At 33.6% G+C, this 21,490-nt stretch overlaps 1 protein-coding gene across 1 annotated transcript in view; it reads left to right on the top strand.

Moving 5' to 3' along the window:
- Positions 1–21,490, top strand: part of LOC128990767 (inhibin beta chain-like) — a 172,334-nt gene that overhangs the window by 39,911 nt on the left and 110,933 nt on the right. The window contains exon 2 of the mRNA XM_054413333.1: positions 12,650–12,970. Within this exon, the coding sequence (XP_054269308.1) occupies positions 12,650–12,970 (321 nt within the window). The remainder of the gene's footprint in view (positions 1–12,649; positions 12,971–21,490) is intronic.

The raw sequence follows: 21,490 nt of genomic DNA, 5'->3' as shown, positions 1-21,490 counted from the left end.
TTAGATTAAATTAAATTAGATATAGATTAAATTAGATTTTAGAAGATTGTCAAGACGACTCCGCTCAGTAGTGATTATAAAACCCAAAAAATACATTTTTAAATTTGCCCCATAAGAATGAGCCGTATTAATAAAGAAGAGGTAAACCTTTTACTTGCGAAAATTAGAGGAAATCCTTCTATCTGTATTAATAAAAACTCAAGCAAAACCTTTTACTTTATAAGGAAAAGGTAATCCATAGAAAGTTGAGGTTTTGCTCATGACTTAAGTAAATGGTTTTTAATAAAACTGACCATTTACTTTTTCTTTGAAGCAAATCCTTCAAAAATGATGCATCTGATCAGTAGCAGATTATACGTTTAAGTAAAAGGTGTGTGGTGGTTTTACAGTGTGGTGGTAAATTTTAGCGAATTTCCTAAATAGGGAAAAGCTATTACCGTAGGTCTCATGGTAAGACCTAGACCCATGACCCATTTACTTTTCCGTTTTCAGGTCCCCAGAGGCCAAAAACCTCCTCCGTTCAAATTCATATATATGTGTGCCCGTTAGCACGATAACTCGAGCAAATGTGATCCGATTTTGATTAAATTTGGTGCAAACGTATAATCCTACGTTTTTTCTAAGGGATTCGCGAATCAGCATAATAGGATATGGAAACGGGGGTTTATGGACTGTTTTATGGGGTAATTGGATTTTAACATTTTTTACCCTAAAAACATAGAATTTAGCAACTTCTTTCCAAGCCATTTTGTAGAGTTTAAAAAAACTATTAATTTAGTATATCGAAGCGATGTTATGCGCCTAATGGCTACGGAGAAAATTCAAAAAATTTGTAAATTTAAATTTCCATGTTATTTTTATGGAGAAATGTTTAAACTGTTGTAGTTTTCTTGTTTATGAGCATTTTTGATCAAATTTGCATTCATTTCAGGTACTAAACTATTACATAAAAAAAACACCTTTTTACCCTCCCTGTAGCAGTAAACCTAAGTACTCAGTTAAACTAAAGCTTTTTAAATAGGGAATGAATGTGATATTGGAGACATGTTAGTGTACATCCAATCAGGCAAATGGAAATTTACTTAGTCTCCAGGTTTGCTGTGGCGGGAGTATTTTGTTTACCTCCTACTAAGCTATCAACATTTCAATAAAAACACACCTCAATACCTTCCTTGAATCAGCAAACCTAGGTACTCATTAAAATTAATATAATTTAAATAGGAAATAAATCTGACAATTTTCAGGGAATATTTTAGAAGAAATCCAGCCAGGTAAAAGCATGTCTATACTCCTTTTATCTATGGTAAAAGGACATTTATTTAGTCTGCAGCTGCGGTGAGGGTTCCTGTGGTTATACAGTACTGCATGCTATCTACAAAGCATATATCATGATTTCTATAAACTAATTTATGTACCCGACTAACTATTATCATCAACCAAATTCTATGTCTAGAAAGGGGTTAAGATTCTGGGGGTAAAATCCGGGGAAAAATTCCGGCCCACACACTCTAGATTTTATAATTTAGTTTGTGATGATTAAATTCAAAGCCGGATGCAAAACCATTACACGGAGTTGGCACAGCCTTCGAGGGATATCAGTAGACAAAAATAGACAGGATCAGACGTGTAACATGTGATGTTCCTAAAGAACCATTTACTTCCGAGCAGAAGGATTTGCTCGGAAGTAAAAGGTAATCATTATTAATACGGTTTGAAGGATATGCTTTTACTTTTACCTTTTACTAGAAGCAAATGCTTTTGCTTCATACCTTTTACTTTTGAGCATATCCTTCTTTTTATTAATACGGCTCAATAGCATAAGAAGCCACCTTCTTCTTCTTTTTATTTGTTTACATTTTGCGACCAAACATTTTTTTTGTCTAGTTCATCAATGTTTACATTTCTGCTAAACAAAACTTAAAATATTGCGTGATTAGCAGCGTTTTCATAAAACGTGTCATAAAAAACTTTTGAGGTTAGCGAAACGAAAAATCTACCATATGTTTTTTCTAATCTCTATTTGAAGTTACTCTAAAACGATGATTTTCAATGTGATTTAATGAACTAAATACAGTTTTTTTTCTGACAGTATGACGAAATACTTATTTGTATATATAGTTTGCGAAGTAGAACTTTGCTGCACATGGGATAAATGTTTACGCACGAGCCACAGGCGAGTGTGGAAAGTTTCTTGAGTGCAGCAAAGGCACTTTGCACTCGTGTTACACATTATATTTTTCCTAAACTTACTATGAAGCATAGAAATAATCAGTCTTTCAAGCAACAACACGTTTCAGGTTAGGTTAAATTCAAGCGTTGAACGAAATGGGAAACAACTGCACCAGCTAATCGTAGTCGTAGTACTTTTGTTGCCAACCTATTTTCAAGCGTACAGGATTACGTGCATAATAAAATATGCTGTTTTGTGTTGGAATACTGGTGTGCGGCAATAAAAAAGCGTGCGGAAAAAGTAAGTAAATGCAGCAAATAGCAACTTTCTGTACTATAAACAGTACAAGGAAGCCAACTTTATCGGGTGACTGTAGGAAAAAGATGTTTATGATGCTTTTTAGATTGAGAAAAAATGTACATTATTTAGTAACAGGGTTATGTTTGGTTAAGTTTTATAAGTTTTCTAGAATATTGCTCACAGTGTTATTTGAAACGTATATAGTAAGCTACATGCAAAGATGCTTGACTGAAACTGAAATATTATGGTGATATCATGAAGCAACAATATCAAGTAATTGATGTTATTGCTACACTAAGCCTAATGTATCTCAAATTCTTTTTGATCTAATGACATCAACAGTAGGGGTTTAAGTAAATAAGGTTACACTTTTTAATCAGTTTATCTTTTCAAATTAAATCATAGAGTTGCTGTATTTTTAAACACACATTAACATCACTTATACACTGTAAAGGCTTCCTAGGTAAATTTTTTCTGTTGCAAAGAACGGGTAAGGCAGCTCGAATTATATTAATAAGCTCTTCAAAGATAAATAATTACTCAATGTTTAAGCTCTCCTCTTTCCTGAAGCGTTGGCGTTTGACCTTAGAGATTCATGATGAGACATATTTCAAGATAAGAGATGTGGGTTTAAATACACATCTACTTAAACTTACCTTTCGGCGAATCTTAGACTCTTCAAATACTACCCCCCCCCTCCCCCCACCCCATCATATAATACTTCTACGTTTACCAAACAAACAGGTTAAACCAATAATTTGTGGAACCTCACTCTATTCCGAAGGCAATGTTTGCCACAGAACAACATATTCAGCCTAAACATACAAATAATGGACTATGTAGGATGGTAATACTGGTGGTAGATTATACTGTTCACATACTTTTTTGAGTGATGTTTCTGCAGATTTTTTACGTTAGTAGTTTTTAATGGGGTAAAATAATTGAAAATACTCGTTATAGGCTTGACTTAATCTGTTTTCTTAAAATTTAAGTTTTTAGGGAATGAAAAATAGAAAATAAACTATTACCGTAGGTTTTGTGGTAAGACCTAGACTTCTGTACTTTTTTTCGTTTTGATGTCCCCATAGGCGAAAAACACCTACGGTTCAAATTCATGTGTATAAATCCCAGTAAAAACGATCGGAGATTGATGAAATCCGGTACAAAGTGTAAACCTACATTTATTCAAATGAGTTCAAGTAGGCTAACAGCATAAACGGAGTTTTAAAAATTATAAAACTTTATAATATATTAATTATATTATAAAATAGGGGTTACGAATTTTGAACCCCTAAACATAAAATGTTTCAATTACTTCCTAAGCTAATTTTTACAGCTCAAAAAGATATAATTTAGTGTTTTTTAAAGTGTTTTTATATGCCTAATGATTCTGGATAAATTGGTAAAAAAATAAATTTAAAATACCATCGTGTTATTTTTATCGATAGTGAATAAAGTATTGTTACTTGTTGTTTTTGGATAAACTTTGATCAAATTTGGCAAAATTATTTGTTTGATACTAAACTACTAACATTTCAATAAAAACACACTTTATTAAATACGTTACGCGTATGCCCTAAACGTCGTCCCCTACGAAGAACGGTTACTCTGCTGGTAATAATATAAAGGAAATACATATGTTTACAAGAATTTGAAACAAATTTTACAGTAATGAGATAGAACACATAAGCGCAAAACTACGTACACTTCATTATCTATAAGGCAATCATGTTTCTTTATAACCCTTTTTCTCGGCTTGTGTGCATCACAGGAAACATCTACGCATACTGGATAGATATTTTACTATAGATGTGCAGAATCCCTTTATTAATAAAATAGGCAAAAAATAAGCGCAAAAATTGAATTTAAAATTAAGAAAATTAACATGGACAATATGGTTTGCCATGTTGGTAACAAAATAACAACGCAATAAAGACATAAAATAAAAAAATTAGAAGAAATTGCAATCAAGTTTTATTTACAGCGTAGAGTGAAAAAAAGTCTGTAAATGACGTATTTTTGGACGAGTTTTCGACCACTGTACGACCTTTAGTTAAAATCAATACGTTCACTATAGTGAAGTATATAGTGTTCAACAGTTTCAGTAATCGAATGAAATGCCAATTAGATAAGTAAATGTGTGTAACAATGCGAGTGGTCATTTATCTCGTTGTTAATGCTAACGTCGTCTACAACAAACGAGTCCGACAACGACAACCAGCCACAGACAATCTCGTTAGTGTTAGTAAAATACGCCAATGCGACAAAGTCTTCCTCGAAGGAAAAAAATCCACATGCATCAAATTTTACGTTATTTCGTTGTCTCTGTTTAATAAATAAAGTTAGTAGTTTATAACTTCAAAATATAAATGTGTACACCATTATTCAATATACTCAAGCTTAGTTGGTTTCTACCTCCTCAGTAATAGTATACGAAACATAGTTTTTTTCTGATTTTGCATTTTATGTTGCATCTACCCTAAAATAAAATGCATTATTTATATAGTATTAGTTTTTATTTAAACCGAAATATTCAAGATCGATAGCATGATGTAATTGATTGTTGGCTAAACATAAGTTTTTGATATTTATAGCAGCAAAATTGATTGCTTTAAAATGCAATGCACTTGATTTATTTTAAATAAAAATAATTTATTTTCACCACACTACCATGTTTTTGGCTGTTTTATAAACGTTAATTGGAGGCTGAAAGCTTCGCATTGCTGTCCATACCAGTTTTCATCGTCATTTGGGGGCTAAGCAGGTTTTTACGTCCATAGGGCCGAAAATCAGCTGTTCGCATATTTACTTACAACATCAATGTACATTAAATACACAAACATTGAATAATTGTTTTATTGTTACTGCTGCCTTGCAACTATTTGTTCATTATTATGTCTGCTGATTCCATTAATTATTTCTTCACATAACTTTAAGAGTTTTAGTTGTGCTGACTATTAGTGTGCATTGCAAGTTTCACCCAAGACGCTCATAGTAAACCTTTATTCCTCGAGTTAAAAATTCAAACTGTTGTTAATTTGTACATTTTTGATCTTATGTCTTATGCTATAAAGAATCTACCAACTTCAATTTTTAACAATCAAGTCCATACATATAATACAAGAAGTAATTGTCAGATAAACAGAACATTTAAGTAAACATCTGAGTAAAACATTGAAAAGTCATGTTGTTATGTCTGATAAGGTATTCAATAAATTGAGTGAGACTGTTCAATTTTATCCAGGTAGACATTCTTTATTTTTAAGTAAATTTTATGACTGGCTCTTAAGAAACCCTTTTTTTCTATTGACGACTTCATGGTCGTAAAGGAAGTTCAGTTTTAGACTCATTGTCAGTGCTGTAGGTTAGTTTATATTGTTGTTAATATTGGTTAGTTTATATTGTTGTAATCTTTTAACTTAATTGTCTTATCTGTATTTTGTTGTTGGTTCATATAATTTATTCTTTGTTAAATTTTCATATTTATTTACAAAATGTATTTATTGTTAAATCACATTCCATACTGTTGGTAATCCACGGAGCTGACACCTAAAAAAATAACATATTGGACATGTTATTTGTCTGACTGTAGCCACGCTATACACATGACAATTGTCAATGCATTTTTGTAATGTCCAATGACAAATAAATATTTCTGATTCTGATTCATTTATCGTATATATTTTCTCGATTTTTTTTGGTGTGGTGAAAATATGTTCGTGCCACGGGCCAAAAAGGTTTTGCAGCCCTCGATTGTTTTAAGTTCTCGACTACCGGTGCTTCAGTAAAACTGACCTGTGTAGTTGAAGTTATTTAAACTTTTATGTGCTCATGAGTACAGAGTTAGGTCTAAAACCTGTATACTTGAAAGCTGCAATCGCCATTGTGGTTTTAATAAAACACATTAAAGACCTGCCTCGATCTTTTGCAACCTAAAATTAAAGTTAAGCAGATCTTAAATTTACTATAATCAGAGTGGGGGAATTTTGCCATTATGATTTTTTAACAGATCAAGCACTTCAAGAATATCCTAGTAAAAAGCTCTTATTTACTCTATTTACAACAAGAAATAAGAGTGAACCAAACACTGGAAAGATGATTCCGTTTTGTAAAGGATACTCAGCATTCTTTTATTGAAATAGAATTAGGAATCGAAAAAAATGTGAAAAGTATACCTTAGTTTGATAAAAAGCTGAAAACCAGGAAACCTTATAAAAAAAGAGATAGAGCAGTACAATGAAATTAATTTCATCGCAAGGGTCTAAAGGGACTATTTTCGACACAAGCTGCAGTTAACAATGACATACTTTTGGCCAAATTTCATGATGTTAGCCTCCGAATCACTTTAGCTAATTAATAAATTGTTTAAATACCTTAACTGTCAGGTGATCCTTGGAGTAGTATTACACTACTGCAGTTTCAGCCCTCAGGGGGCTTTCTTCAGGTGTCAAAGGAAGTCAAAAATTACCATTCATACGAATTCGTCACATTTAAACTACAAGAACACAAAAAACGGACACGAATACGAACATAAAAACGAATAACACGTAAGAGTCACAAAAATTTTTCCGGGTTCAATCCCCGGCACATCCACACAACTTTAATGGGTTTGGACCGCTTTCCCTTAAGGCGTTTGACTTCATTACAAAAATGCCACTGGCGTAGATACGAGAAAGAAAATTTAAAAAAAAAACTGCAGCAAACCTGCGGACTAAGCAAATTTCCATATGCCTCCAATTAATTTTCAAATAAAAATATTTAAATAACATTAGGCTTAACGAGTACGGTACCTAGGGTTTCTGCTACAGGGAGACTAATACAGTTTTTTTTTTGTAAAATATTAATAGCTTAGTATAAAACAAATAAATCTGCCAAGTTTGATAAAAATATATTCATAAACAAACAAACTTAATCACTTTACAATATTCTCCATAAGAATAACAAGGGAATTTAACTTGTTGTTGTTTTCTCCGTTGCCGATAACCGTACAAATTAATTTTAATATACTATATGATTTGTTTTTTAAGCTATTTAAATGGTCGGGATAGAAATAGGGAAATTCTGTGTTGTGAGGGTAAAAAATTAGCAAAACCAACCTTTACCCCATAAAACGCCATTCCCACGGCCCAATCATGCCATTTCGCGAACTTATCAATTTTATTCCACCTTACACTTTCAAACCAAATTTCATCAAAATCCGAAAAAAAAACTCAAGTTATCGTGTTCACGGACACACATAATATAAATCTATACAGAAACTAGCGACTATCAAGTACCCCTCTGCAAAATGCCAATTACAGTTTGGTAAAATTAACAATATATTTGAACAATTCATTTGCCAAGCAACTAAATACTGATAACTGTGTTTATAAGAAGTAAAACGGTATTCATATCAGCTTTATCTACCAGCTGACCAACCCAACTAAGATTGACTCCCTAACAGTGGATGCAACTTTAACTTGAGCTTGAACGTCTACATATGTGATTAGACATGGGCATTGAAAGACTAAGTATTACTACATCGACTGAAATAGTATATTTCGTACCAAAGGCTGAAAATGAAGCTTTGCCAGCTCGAGATAGTTTTTAAGTTCGAGACGAAGTCGAAGCTGCAAAACCATTTCGGTCCGTGGTACGAACGCTATTTTTCACCACACTATACACTATTACTACTATTCACCACAATAATAATGTACAATGATAGTCAACACAACTACAACTTTAAGGTTATGTGAAGAAATAGTTTGAAGAACCAGAAAACATAATAATAAATAGTTGCTAGGCAGTGGTGACAATAAAACAATTCTATTGCAATGGTATGGATACTGATTGTGTATTTAATATGCATTCATGTTTTAAGAAAGTAAGCGGGCAGCTGAATTTGCGGCCCTAGGGATGTAAAAACCTGCTCGGTCCCCAAATGATGATAACAGCTGGCATGGCCAGCAAAACGTAACTTTCAGCCACCAATTAACGTATGTAAAACAGCTAAAAACATCATAGTGTGGGGAAAATATATTTCCCGGGTTTATTTTCAACATTTAATAACAACGTTATAACAGCGTATGCATCCGAACTGTTTATATAGAAAGTATTTATCAGTTTATTGATGCACTGGGCTAGTTATTAGTTTGGCAAATACTGTTTTATTGAATGTACTCAAACTGCACGCTTACAATTGTAAACAGCACGTGTACAGAACCAATGTAACGGCGTTCTATTGCTGCATAGGCTGGTTGGTAATAAAGTCTATTGGGAGTCTAATTAAAACTTGTAAAAATCTGTTATTATATAAAAAATAAATCAAGATTTTGTTGAAAACAAGAATTATACAACTTAAAACATTATTTTTCAATATTCTAAGGAAAGCTTGCGTTTTAATTTAGTTTATTTCGTGGTATGTAGTTGAGAACAAGATTTAAAGCCAGCTGAGCGGATTGATAACGTTTAGTGATTTTTATGAAGTAAGAGCTTAAAACAAGTTAAATAAAGCTTTAACTACAAGTTATTTTCCTCCATAAGAATAACATAGGCATTTTAATTTAAACTTTTATAGAATTTTCTCCGGAACCGTCAGACATACAACAATGCTTCAATATACTAAATTATTTGTTTTACGCTCTTTTAAAAGGTCTATAGAAATATTGGGAAATTTTGTGTTTTGTTACAAAAACCAATGTTTACCCCATTAAACTCCACGTTCCCATGGTCCGATCATGCTGGTTCGCGAACTCGTTCTATTAGTCGTAGGTTTACACGTTACTACCAAATTTCATTAAAATCGGATCAAACTTGGCAAGTTTATTTATTATCTACTGTTTTTATTTACTAAGCTATTAATATTTTACAAAAAACACACTTTATTAGTTTCTTTGGTGCAGCAAACCTGGGTACTCGTTAAACCTAACGTTATTTAAAAGGATTTCATTTAAAATCAATTAAGACAAATGGAAATTCGCTTAGTCGGCAGGTTTGCTGTGGCGGCGGTATTGCTTGCGTTATCGTGCTAACGGACATATATTTGATATATATTTGAACGGAGGGTGTTTTTGGCCTCTGTAGATCTCAAAACGAATAAGTAAATCGGTCCCGGTTATAGGTATTATTATGAGACCTACAGTAATAGCTTATTTGCTACATGGGAAATTCGCTAAAAATGATAGTGTAGTATCTCAACCACATTGTACCCTCCACGTAGAAGTAATCTTCTATTTTTTTTATAAATAATATTTTTCGTCTGTTAAAGTACCAGACCGTATTTGTATTTAGTTGCATACCTCTACATTTATATTTGAACTTAACATTATATAACGGTGTCAATTAAAGACACGCGCCACAATCGGATATATTTTTATTAAGATCACGGATTTTCCCATAAACAGCGAATAGATAATTTAACTACCCCCTCCGCAACAAACCTGCAAACTAAGGGAAATTTCCATTTTTATGGTTGGATTTTCAATAAAAGATCTTCTTTAGAATGTCATATTCATTCACTACTTAAATAAAATTAGTTTAACGAGTACTTAGGTTTGCTGTGACAACGAAGATAAATAAGTGTTTTTTAGTGAAATATATTCATATTTTATCATGCGTTAAATCGATTTTCCAAATTTCATCAACATTTGTTCATACACAGGCAAACTGGCGTACTTAAACAATGAATTTAATAATTGTAAAGGAACTAGAACAGTGTCACATTTATATGTATTATGAAGTTAAGCACAGAACGTAAATACAAATAGATCTAATATCACTATTGAAAAATTTAGGCTGTTTACACTATTTTACTGTTAACATGCAAGACGGTAAACATCAGTACATGTAACAGGTGGTAAGTGGTTATCGATTTCGATAAAACACACTCTCATCAGACCCAACGGATGAATGAAGACCCTGTAAACTTATTATAAGATGACAATCACAATGATTGGGTGAGTTGTTGATCAGTTAGCTCCTTACTAAATAACTGAATTTTCTATCTCTTTCTCTTATTCTCGCGTCACTTTCACTCTCTCCTCCACCTCGCAGGAACTTCCTCTACATCGGCGTCTCACCCCCTGCACTGCCCTACGTTTACATCGTCAACCCCAACGCAGACAGAGCTGACAGGTCAGCCGAGCACCACTAGGATAATCGTATTGAAGGTTGTCCTAAAGGCTAGTACTCACTAGGACACCCGGTCGCTTATCAACCGGCGATCTGGTTGACGAGCGACCAAATTGCACAAATATCGCCGTGTGTGTACGTGTCTGTCAATTTGGTTGACGGCGATTTGTAGGTTGCCAGGCAACTTTTTGGTTTTCGGACATGTATCGAAAACCTGGGGGTTTCCGATCAACCATTTTATCGCCGGGCAATCAGATTTCTCAAAAAACTAGAGTGTGTACGCTTCAGCGACCAAGTTGATCAACTAAAGACGGCTAGCGCATGCGCAGTACAACGAAAAATGAACTGACGAAACAAAACCATGCTAAAATCTCAATATGACGTCCTTTTTTCTATGTGAGGTGTTACGGGTGTCACTGGTTGCTTAGTATGACGGAAACTGTCATCTGAAATATGTAAATAGTTCTTAAAATCCTGAGGATTCTCAAGTCGCAAAGCTCGTAGGAGTGTCATGTGGCTGTAACTATTTCTACGTTAAAGCCACCCTTTAACCCAAAATCTTCTAAACAATTTCTTTCTTCTTCTCTACTTCCCACAGTTTTAAATGTAATCAAAACTTCGGCAGCTATTTCCTCTTCGTCGGGGGCATGGTGTTGTCATTTAGGTTCACACTTTGATAGGCTTAATCGTGAACCAGAACAAAACAAATTGTCTATCCCCACCAAATTTTGATTGATTTCCAGCTTGGTTGAAAGTGCTAGGTATCCTAGTGTGTACCACCCAGCAATAAAACGTTCAATCATCAACTTAGTCGCTCGTCAACCAGGTCGCCGGTTGATAAGCGACCGGGTGTCCTAGTGAGTACTAGCCTTAACTGCAATTAGCCTCAAACACTTTATGGTTTACTCTTTAACAAATTTCATGTAATACAAAAACTCAAACCCGCCATCTAGTTTTTGGAATTTTTAAATATTCCACTCCTTTTTCAGTAGTAACCCTCTAACAACTTCCTCATAAAGCTGACAATTTTCCATACATTTATTTACTTGCATGTAACCTGATGTATTCAACTTCATATTGTGTCATAGACCTACATACACACATACATTTTTACACTTGTAATTTATGTTAAAATCATGATTTTGCCTTTAAACGATTCTTACGGATAATATCGCAGCAAATGATTTTTCCTTATTCCAAAGTTTACGAAAATTCACAACGTAAAAACGGAAGATGAACGTGAACATGATTGATGATTAGTACGAGGTCGGTAATGGACCCGGCAAGGCTTAATGTCGGTCTGTGCGCGTCATCTGTTACGGACCGGCGCCACTTCACTAAATGTCAAAGGTGTAAACTTGGGGCTGAAATTGAAAACTTTATTTGGAAACTACTTGATTTGATGGTTTATAGAAGTAAAATTTGTAGTTAAAGTTAGTCCGGGCATTTTGTCGTCAATTTAGGTTGATACGTACGACTAGTAGACTGTTCCGTTAAAACAACTTACCAACGAGGAAAAAATGTTTACTTATAGTATTAAGTTTTTATTTTTCATACCTGTTTGTAGTTATAATTTCACGGATTTTATTTTTATTTTTATATTGTTTTTATAGGTATTACGTTACAATTAACATTTGACACACGAGGCTGTAGTGAATATTATATTCGTATACCAACTCCGAAAGTATTTTATATCAAAATGTTATGGAAATGTAAAAAGTGTATTACAATCAGGAAACCTTACACAATTTTTTGAACTGACATACGCTAGCAAATCTTGAAGAATATTCATATAGACGTATTTTATAATCCCATTTTACCTTTAAATCTGGTGCGATCCATGCCACTGTTCCAGCAATATTTCAATGGTCTACCATCCACATAAAGTTCTACACCTACTGTGAATGAAAAAAGGTACTGAAATATGCCCTGCATAATACGGCTAATCTCAAACCCTCTCGTACGACTGTGATATAATTTCATGTATAGCAACTGTAATAAAATGATGCATCAGGGAACAGCTTGATGTCGATTTCATCCGAGATTAACGTTGAACCCCGGTTGTTCCAGATAGTGACCAGACGTGCCCCAACTGTGTGCCGCACCACCCACACTCGCACCACGGCGCCAAACACCACCGGCGAGTGTCTCTCTCGCCACGTCTGGAGGCCATCAAGGCGCAGATACTGTCCAAGCTGGGGCTGGCGGCGCGGCCCAACGTGACGCTGACGGTGTCGCGGCAAGTGGTGCAGGACACGATAGAGAGGGCGGACTCCGTCGAGGGCCAGGAGGAGGAGACGCCGCCGCCGACCACGCGACTGCCGCAAGAGACCTCCGAGCCTGACGACTTCTACGGCCGCACCAGGGAGATAATCACGTTCGCCGAGCCAGGTAATACGACAACCTAGGCTAAGTTACAGGCTAAGTGAGTTACAGCTAGGTGGAGTGTGAGGTGGAGGTGGTGGGACGCAGAGGAGGTGCGGAGGGGGTCCGGAGTGCGGAGGGCGAAGTCATCCTCAGAGGGAACGTGAAGGTAAGCGTAGTTTAATTAGGAGATTGTCCCCAGATATTTGTGCTATGTTAACATTTGGTTCTAGCTTAGATTTAAGGGGGCAGAAAAAAAAATTATGTTATACAAGAGTTGTCTACTTGCGTGAATGATGCAACCTCCTCTGAAGCGTTAGATCAAAACTACTTCGGAGATAGCTACTAAAAAATACCGGTATGGATCATAAACAAACAAATGACGTTTTTGGCCCGAAAATAAACATGATTTAGCATTGCTTAAATGGAACTGCCAAAACATATATTAATGCTATTAGTATAGGATTCGGGCCAACAACGTCATTTGTTTATGTTTATGAGCCATACCCGGTCTTTTCTAGTATTCGTGGGAGATACTGTAGTATATAAATAGAGTACGCTACAAGTTGTAATTATCATTAGCACACCCACGTTCCTGAAGACTACATCTATAAATGCTCATAAAAATTGTCTTATACAGTATTTTAGTATTGGTTATTTTAGCTGTATTGTCTTTTAAATATCTTAACTTACTCAAATTGTTTTACCAGTATGGAGCATAATTTATCCTCAGGTACTGGCTCAATTGGTTGTAAACTCCTTACATTATATTTAGTCGTAATTCTTATTTTAAATTAAGTGATTTCATTGCAGTCTAACTATTTCTTCTGGGTATCCAAATAACAGAAACAGGTTTTCTTTGTAATTAGAAATGTTTTTAAATGCTAAAAAATCATATTGACAATTTTACAAATTACACATGATTTATAACATGTAACGAGAAGGTCTTTAATATATTGTATGAACACACAAGCCTAACCTTCCTACTATACTTTTGACAAACAAGCATGAACAAGCATATGTACAAAAGGGAAAACTTTGTAGGATTTTCTTTTGCACATGGAGAACATTTATTTGATACAACCGAGCTATTCGATAGATACACTTACAAGAATCAAACGGAAAGGCAAAGTGACAGAATATTGGCAAGACCGACCCGAAAAGGGGGGAATTATCTTTATTTTAATTGCGTAACAGAGGGGCGCAACGAATTGGATGAAATCGCTTACAAGAGATCCTACTAGAGACGAGTTAAGGCCACAGATCGGGTTTTAACGGAGATCATAACTCGACAGAAACTTCGTGAAACACAAATAAAAGCGACAGTAATATTATCTGAGAGCAGAACGAACCAGTAGAGAAGAAAACAAGGGCAGGGGTTGGATCTGGTCCAAGACATGTCTTCATAACTAGAGCTACACTGACGTCATGAGGTGGTTGTTTCCCAGTAGTTCACAAAAGTTACTAACTATACAGGGTGTCCCGTAACTCTCTGGCCACTGTACGTTGTTGCTTAGGTCAAGACAAACACATTTCACCATAGGAACATGGGTCTGCGGTGCCTAGTTTACCGACTGTCTGTATCTATGTGTTTTTTTACAAAAACATTAATAACTCCTAAACGGTTTGGGATACAGTTTTGAGACGTTGCAAAACTGTTTACCTTATTAAGACTTATCTTTGTTGAAAATTATACTAAAAAATCATTAACCGTTTCAAAATTGTAGCACTTTAAAATAGTTGACGCCAAATTTTACGAAAACCGTTGCTTTAACGAAAGCATTGCAAGAGACAAAAAAGTTAGTAAATTTCAATGATACCTTATTTATTTAAGAATGGGTAAATAATAACAGAGAAATGTACTTTTCTCCATTCAAACAATGCTAAACAACGTAAATGTATTAGCATTGTTTAAATGGTTATGTTTAAATGTTAAAATTTGCAATGCTTTCGTTAAGGTAACGGTTTTCGTGAAATTTGGCATCAGATATTTTAAAGTGCTGCCATTTTGAAACGGTAAGTTATTTTTTAGTATGATAAAAAAAGATAAGTCTTAATAAGGTAAACAATTTTGCAAAATATCAACGCTGTACCCCAAACCGTTTAGGAGTTCTTAATGTTTTCGTAAAAATCACATAAATACAGACAGTCTGTAAACTAGACACCGCAGACCCATGTTACAATGGTGAAATGTGTTTGTCTTGACCTAAACAATAACGTATATGTCTCCAGAGAGTTACGGGACACCCTGTATAGTTAGTAATAGAATATTTTCCCTCTTTAAATTTCTCCAAGTTAATCGTAAAGTAGAGACCCCTGCCTCAATGACAATGCCCCAAATTAAGTAATAAATTTGTATGGGTCTAGTATATAAGACTAAGTATAAAAACCGATTAAGTCGAACCTGTTTAACCTATGTAAATTATTGTTGGATTTTACCCCTGTTAAATACTACAGTTCCGGGAGGAAGTGTCTTGCTCGTTTGTGGTTAATTGGGTTTAATCGTTAAAAAATATCGTAAACACAAATTTTATAATTAAAAAAAAAAGTTTTTATTACAAACCATAGACATTTGATTGCTGAAATAACAACTTTGTAATGTAAAACTATGAACAAAAATAAGGCAAACTTTTATGATCTTGCTTAAGTTTAATTAAGTGCTACTCACACATAATATTTCTCCCCTCTAGTCATTGAAACACGTTGTTCGACTTTTTCGCTCACCAATGACAACAGATAAAAATACAGTATGATACAAACAAAATTATATTAGTTTCAAAATGGCCTGTGATAGCGATGTTTTGCTTTTTCACCACTACTTCTAAAGAAATTGAGATTCTGTCCGTTTTTAATTTGGATTTAGCATACGGTAATAGTTAAAGATGTAATTAGTTTACTTTGAATGCCTCAGTACTTCAGGAATTAAGTTTTGGTGGGAGAGGAATAAGTCAAATAATCTGTATTTGATGAGAACTATTTTCCCCTTTGTCGAATAATTTTCATTGTAATATTTGCTCAATAGTAACAACTAATGTATTTCCTTTATTTGCTAGTATACCGTAGTAGATGTATGGTTATAAACACATGGGACAAGTCTTTTGTTTGCTTTTACCTTGTGTTTTTGTTCAACCAACATGGTAACTTGGCTAAAAAATGCCACTTTACATTTACAAAATTTCAAATGAACTGTGCAGCGAAGTACATCTTTTCCTTAGGTAGTGTCTGTCACTAAACGTTTTTAGAGCTTTAAGACCCTAATTCCTAATTTAATCAAAATCCTTCCGATGGATTTCGAGATATAGAGGGTGTCCTGTAAGTAAACAGCCAAACTTCGGGAAATGGTTCTATAGGTCAAAATAAATAGAAAATCAAAAGGAACATTTTTTTCCAAAATCGCGTCGTTAACCAGATATCCAGCATTTTGTATTTTTTACATAAATATTTTTATTTTTGAATCTTTTCAACCGATCTTTATAAAACTTGGTATGTAGGTTAAGGCAGAAAAGAAAAATGTTAGAAAACAATTCATCTTTATTCGACTTAAAATTGCAAAATGGTGGCCATTTTAATTTTTTAACTTAAATTACTCAAAAACGGCTAATTTTATGAAAAAGTGTCAAGATAACTTTCATTTAGAATTTTTTATTCCCTATCAAATGGTACAAAGTTTAAAAAGATCGAATCAGAAATACCTGAAATATTACGATTTTTTGTTGTAAAATGGGGCAAACCTGACTAGTTTCTGCCTTATTCTATCCCATTTTACAGCTAAAGTTGTAATATTTCAGGTATTTCTTATTCGATATTTTTAAACTTTGTATCGTTTGATAGGGAATTAAAAATGCCTAATGAAAGTTATATTGAAATTTTTTCATATAATTAGCTTTTTTGGAGTCATTTATGTCAACAAAATTAAAATGGCAACCATTTTGAAATTTTAAGTTCATATCAAAATTATTTTTTTTATAACATTGGTATTTTTTACCTTAACCTACATACCATGTTTTATAAGGATCACTTGAAAAAAAAATTTAAAATACAAATGTGTAGAAAATACAAAACGGCGGATAACAGGTTAACGAGGTGATTTTGGAATCCGTGCTTTTCTCTTTATTTTGACCCATAGAACCATTTCCTGGAGTTTGGCTTTTTACTTACGGGTCACCCTGTATATAACAGACAGACAGACAAACATAGCTCGTATTAGATTATAGGACAAGGCATCAATCAGCAGTACTTATTTATTATACATATTATACATATTATACATATTTATACATATTTATTATCAAATTTTGTATAGGTACCTATTTGTTGTATTCTACCATCATGTTTTTCTTTGTAAATTGGCTGCTGCCGTTGGAAATAAATAAGTACTATCACTTAAATGTATGTGAACAGTATTACGTACTCTAGTATTACCATCGTACACGGAACATTATATGTATGTTTAGGCTGAATATGTTTTTTAGTGGCAAACATCGCGTTTGGAATATAATATGAGGTTTCACAAATTATGGATTTAACCTATTTATTTGGGAAAAGGAGAAGTATCATATGGTGGGTGGGGTAGTATTTCAGGAGTATTAGATACACAGGTAAATTTAAGTACGGTATATGTAAATTTAAACCCACATATTATCTTTAAATATTTCTCATCTTGAAACTTAAAGGTCAAAAGTAAACGCTTACTGTTATTTGCATTTTCGAATTTAGCTGCGAGGTGAGCTGAAATGTTAAGTAGTGGTTAATTTTTAAAGAGCTCATTGATATAATTAATATTTACATACTAAGAGTATTAATAATGAGTGGCTATGTCTGTATGCATTTTGTACAGTAAGATAAATACACTATTGAACACGAATCCCATACTAAAATACCATAAATGAATTTCTAACGGCGGCTTTATGCTTTGCAATTATCTAAAACTGTTTGACGTATTGTAAGCAAAATATTTGTACCATCAAAATAAATCCATAAACAAGAAAATTACAACAGTTTGTTTACTATCGATAATATTTACATAGGATTTTAAATTTTCCTTTTTAGCGAATTTCCCTATAGGGAAGTAGCTATTACCGTAGGTGGCACGGTAAGACCTAGACCCGGGACCGATTTACTTTTTCATTTTGATGTCCCCAGAGGCCAAAAACACTATTCGTTCAAATTTGTATATATGTATATATATATAGACTTATATATATATATATATATATATATACGTCCGTGAACGCGATAACTTGAGTAATTTTTGTCCGATTTTGATGAAATTTGGTTTAAAGGTGTAAAGCGGGATAAACTTGAATGAGTTCGCGAACCAGCACGATCGGACCATGGGAACGGGGCTTTACGGGGGGTTTTATGGGGTAAAAATTGGTTTTTCTCACTTTTGACCCTCAAAACACAAAATTTCCCAATTTCTCTTTAGACCTTTTTAAAGAGCTTAAAAAAACAAATAATTTAGTATATAAAAGTACTTTTGTTCGATTATTAGTAACGGAGAAAATTAAAAAAAATTGTAAATTTAAAATTCCTATGTTATTCTTATGGAGAATATTGTCAAATGTTGTAGTTTGCTTATTTATGAATATATTTTGATCAAACTTGGCAAATTTATTTATTTTGTACTAAGCTATCAATATTTTACTCAAAAACACACTTTATTAGTTTCCTTGTAGCAGCAAACCTAGGTACTCGTTAAACCTAATGTTATTAAAATATGTATATTTAACTGAAAATCAATTCAGACAAATGGAAATTCGCTTAGTCGGCAGGTTTGCTGCGGCGGGGGTATTTTATAACACTATCCGTAATTATTAGGCGTATAAAACACTTTAATGCAAAAATTATTTTCTTATTAAGCTCTAAAATTTAACTTAGCAAGTAGTTGCTAAACTTTATGTTGTGAGGGCCAAAAAATAGGAAATCCCCATATTTACCCCATGAAATTCCGTTTCACTATATTCCGGTTCACGCTTTTTCTTGAACTCGTTTGAATTTATGTAGGTTTACACGTTTGTACAAAATGTAATTAAAATCCCAATATTTTTACAAGGATTTATACACATGATACATATGCTTGACGGATGGTGTTTTTGACCTCTGGGGACCTCAACACGAAAATATAAAGCGGGTTCAAGTCTTACCATGAGACCTACGGTATAACTTTATAATGAAGGTACTGTAATAGCTTATTCCCTATATGGGGAATTCACTAAAATGCATTGACATCGTCAAACACCACTGGACATAACGAAAATGTTCTTCAACTGCTTAACAAAAAGGGAAAATGTTTAAACTACACTTCTATTGGCCATGTTCTAGCAACATGTAGTGCATGTACAAATTTTGACCGGGTATCTTCATAAGAACACATCGACGTTTGGGTATTTAAAGTTTGAAAATACTGTCAAAGCTCTGAAACATAAACCAAGCTGTACTTTAATCCGAGAGCTGTTTATTTTATCATATAACGTAAGAAAGCTACTTTCAGTGTTTAACCATGTTGCAACATCTTTTGGCTATTCAACATTTCCTAGATTCCCCGTAGTAATAAATTCTATCCCAGGAAAAGGCCCCGCTTAAAGAGCCGTTTTCCAAAAATACTGCATCGAAAGAGAAGTTCTTTATTTAGAAACAATGACTCGTATTTCGCTTCTTGGCAACCTTTTTGTTGTGTTTTCTCCAGCAATTTGCTCAAAACTTGTATTCGTTTAGTAAACATTTGTTTTTAAGCAGAATAATCCTGTATGTAATATGAGTAAGGTTTGAGCACTTGTCACTTTAAACTCGAAATTGGCACCAAGAAACACGTTTAAAAATTACGGTGTAACTAAATTGTGCATAAAAATAAGGTCTAGACAAGTGATATAGCCATGAAAAATCGTATTTTCGCCATAATATACGTACAAACTTTCAAAAATTTTACATAAGCCGTATGGAATTTCATTTCACCATTACATTTGACGGCCATCATTACTTTATTTCATGAATCACGATCGTAAACATGTGCATGTAACATGTAACATGTTTATATAGACCAAAAGGAAAGAACAATCAGAACCATAACAAGGAGCAAAACATAAATGAATAAAAAATTAGGCCAATATAGAGTAGTGAAATTAAGATAATAAAACGGATACTAAACATTATTTCAATCCAGTTTTTGATTTATTATGTATCAGATTTGATATATTTTATTTAGACTTTTTATAATCATGTTGAACTTCATAGCATTCCCTTTTGCGATGCATCCACTAAAGGTTAAGTAACGACTGATCAAAACACTCTTCACGCTGGCGCTCGTCAAACGAAGTGATTTACACTAAACGTATGTTTTCGGTGACTAAACTCAGTATTTCCATTGTTGCAGTAAACAACAATATTGTATGCGCGCATAGACACGACCTAAATAATACTTGGGGGAGGTATAGCTCCGTCTACATCATAGTTTTGTTGTAGTATATTGCAAATATAGTGCAATTATCAATTCAATTATCAATCAATTATCAATTATTTAAGATGGGGACGCCACTATGTGCGTATTTTAACCCAAATATGAGTGAAGGATGAGTGTAGGATGAGTGGCGCGATCTTGTAGTCTTGTTCGTGACTAAGGCCGACATGTTCCTTAGTCACAGCTGTTGCTGTGATCACTACTGTGTAGTGAAGCAAACAATAAATTAAGTTTTATACAGGGTGATTGAAATAAGTGAGCCAGCTGTTTTATTCGAAAGTTATAAGAGATATAAAAAATTGTTAATTTGTAACAACCTTGGATTTTTTATTTAAAAATATTTGGTCAGGTTGAAAAAGTAATTTTAGCCGCCATTTTTTGAAACACGCCAACTTTAATTTTTCGAAGGGAAGAAGACACCATATTTTATGATTTATTTAGAAAGTAAATGCTATTTAAACACGTTTTTATAATTGGCATTATTTCTCTAAAGTTACTCATTTAGTACATGGTGGAAGGAAAATAAGGAGTTATAGAGTGTTAAAACTAAGAAAAAATGACTTGCGGTGTACATTCTGCGCCTGGTGTACATTTCGTAGCTCCCCTATACGAGTAAGCTTAGAATACAAATGCTAGGAGTAAATAAATCTTAAAATTGCAACTACATTTAAAAAAATATGTTTATTCCACTATTTCTAAAATGACCGCCATTTTCCAAAGTGGCAGTGGATTTTAAAATGAGAAAACTAGGTATTTAATGGTAGTTTTAAATGTAGATGCAATTTTAAGACTTATTTACTCTTAAAATTGTCTCCCTAATCTTACTCATTTAGGAGCTACATGGTGGAGAATGAACCCTGCAAGTCATTTTTTCTTAGTTTTCACACTCTGAAACTCTCAAATGAGTAGCTTTAGAGAAAAATGCCAATGAATAAAAAAGTGTATAAATAGCATTTACTTTCTAAAAAAACATCTTAAAATATGGTGTCTTCCATAAGAAAAATCAAAGTTAGTGGCCATTTTGGAAAAATGGCGACTAAAACTATTTTTTCAACTTGACCAAAATTATTTAAATAAAAAATCCAAGGCAG

This window comes from Macrosteles quadrilineatus, unplaced genomic scaffold (genome assembly GCF_028750875.1).
Source record: "Macrosteles quadrilineatus isolate MER2022 unplaced genomic scaffold, UCM_ALF_1.0 Scaffold_3__2_contigs__length_128488019, whole genome shotgun sequence".
Lineage (NCBI taxonomy): Eukaryota > Metazoa > Arthropoda > Insecta > Hemiptera > Cicadellidae > Macrosteles > Macrosteles quadrilineatus.
Note: the sequence above shows the minus strand (reverse complement) of the source record. Positions and strands in the feature narration are given on the sequence as shown.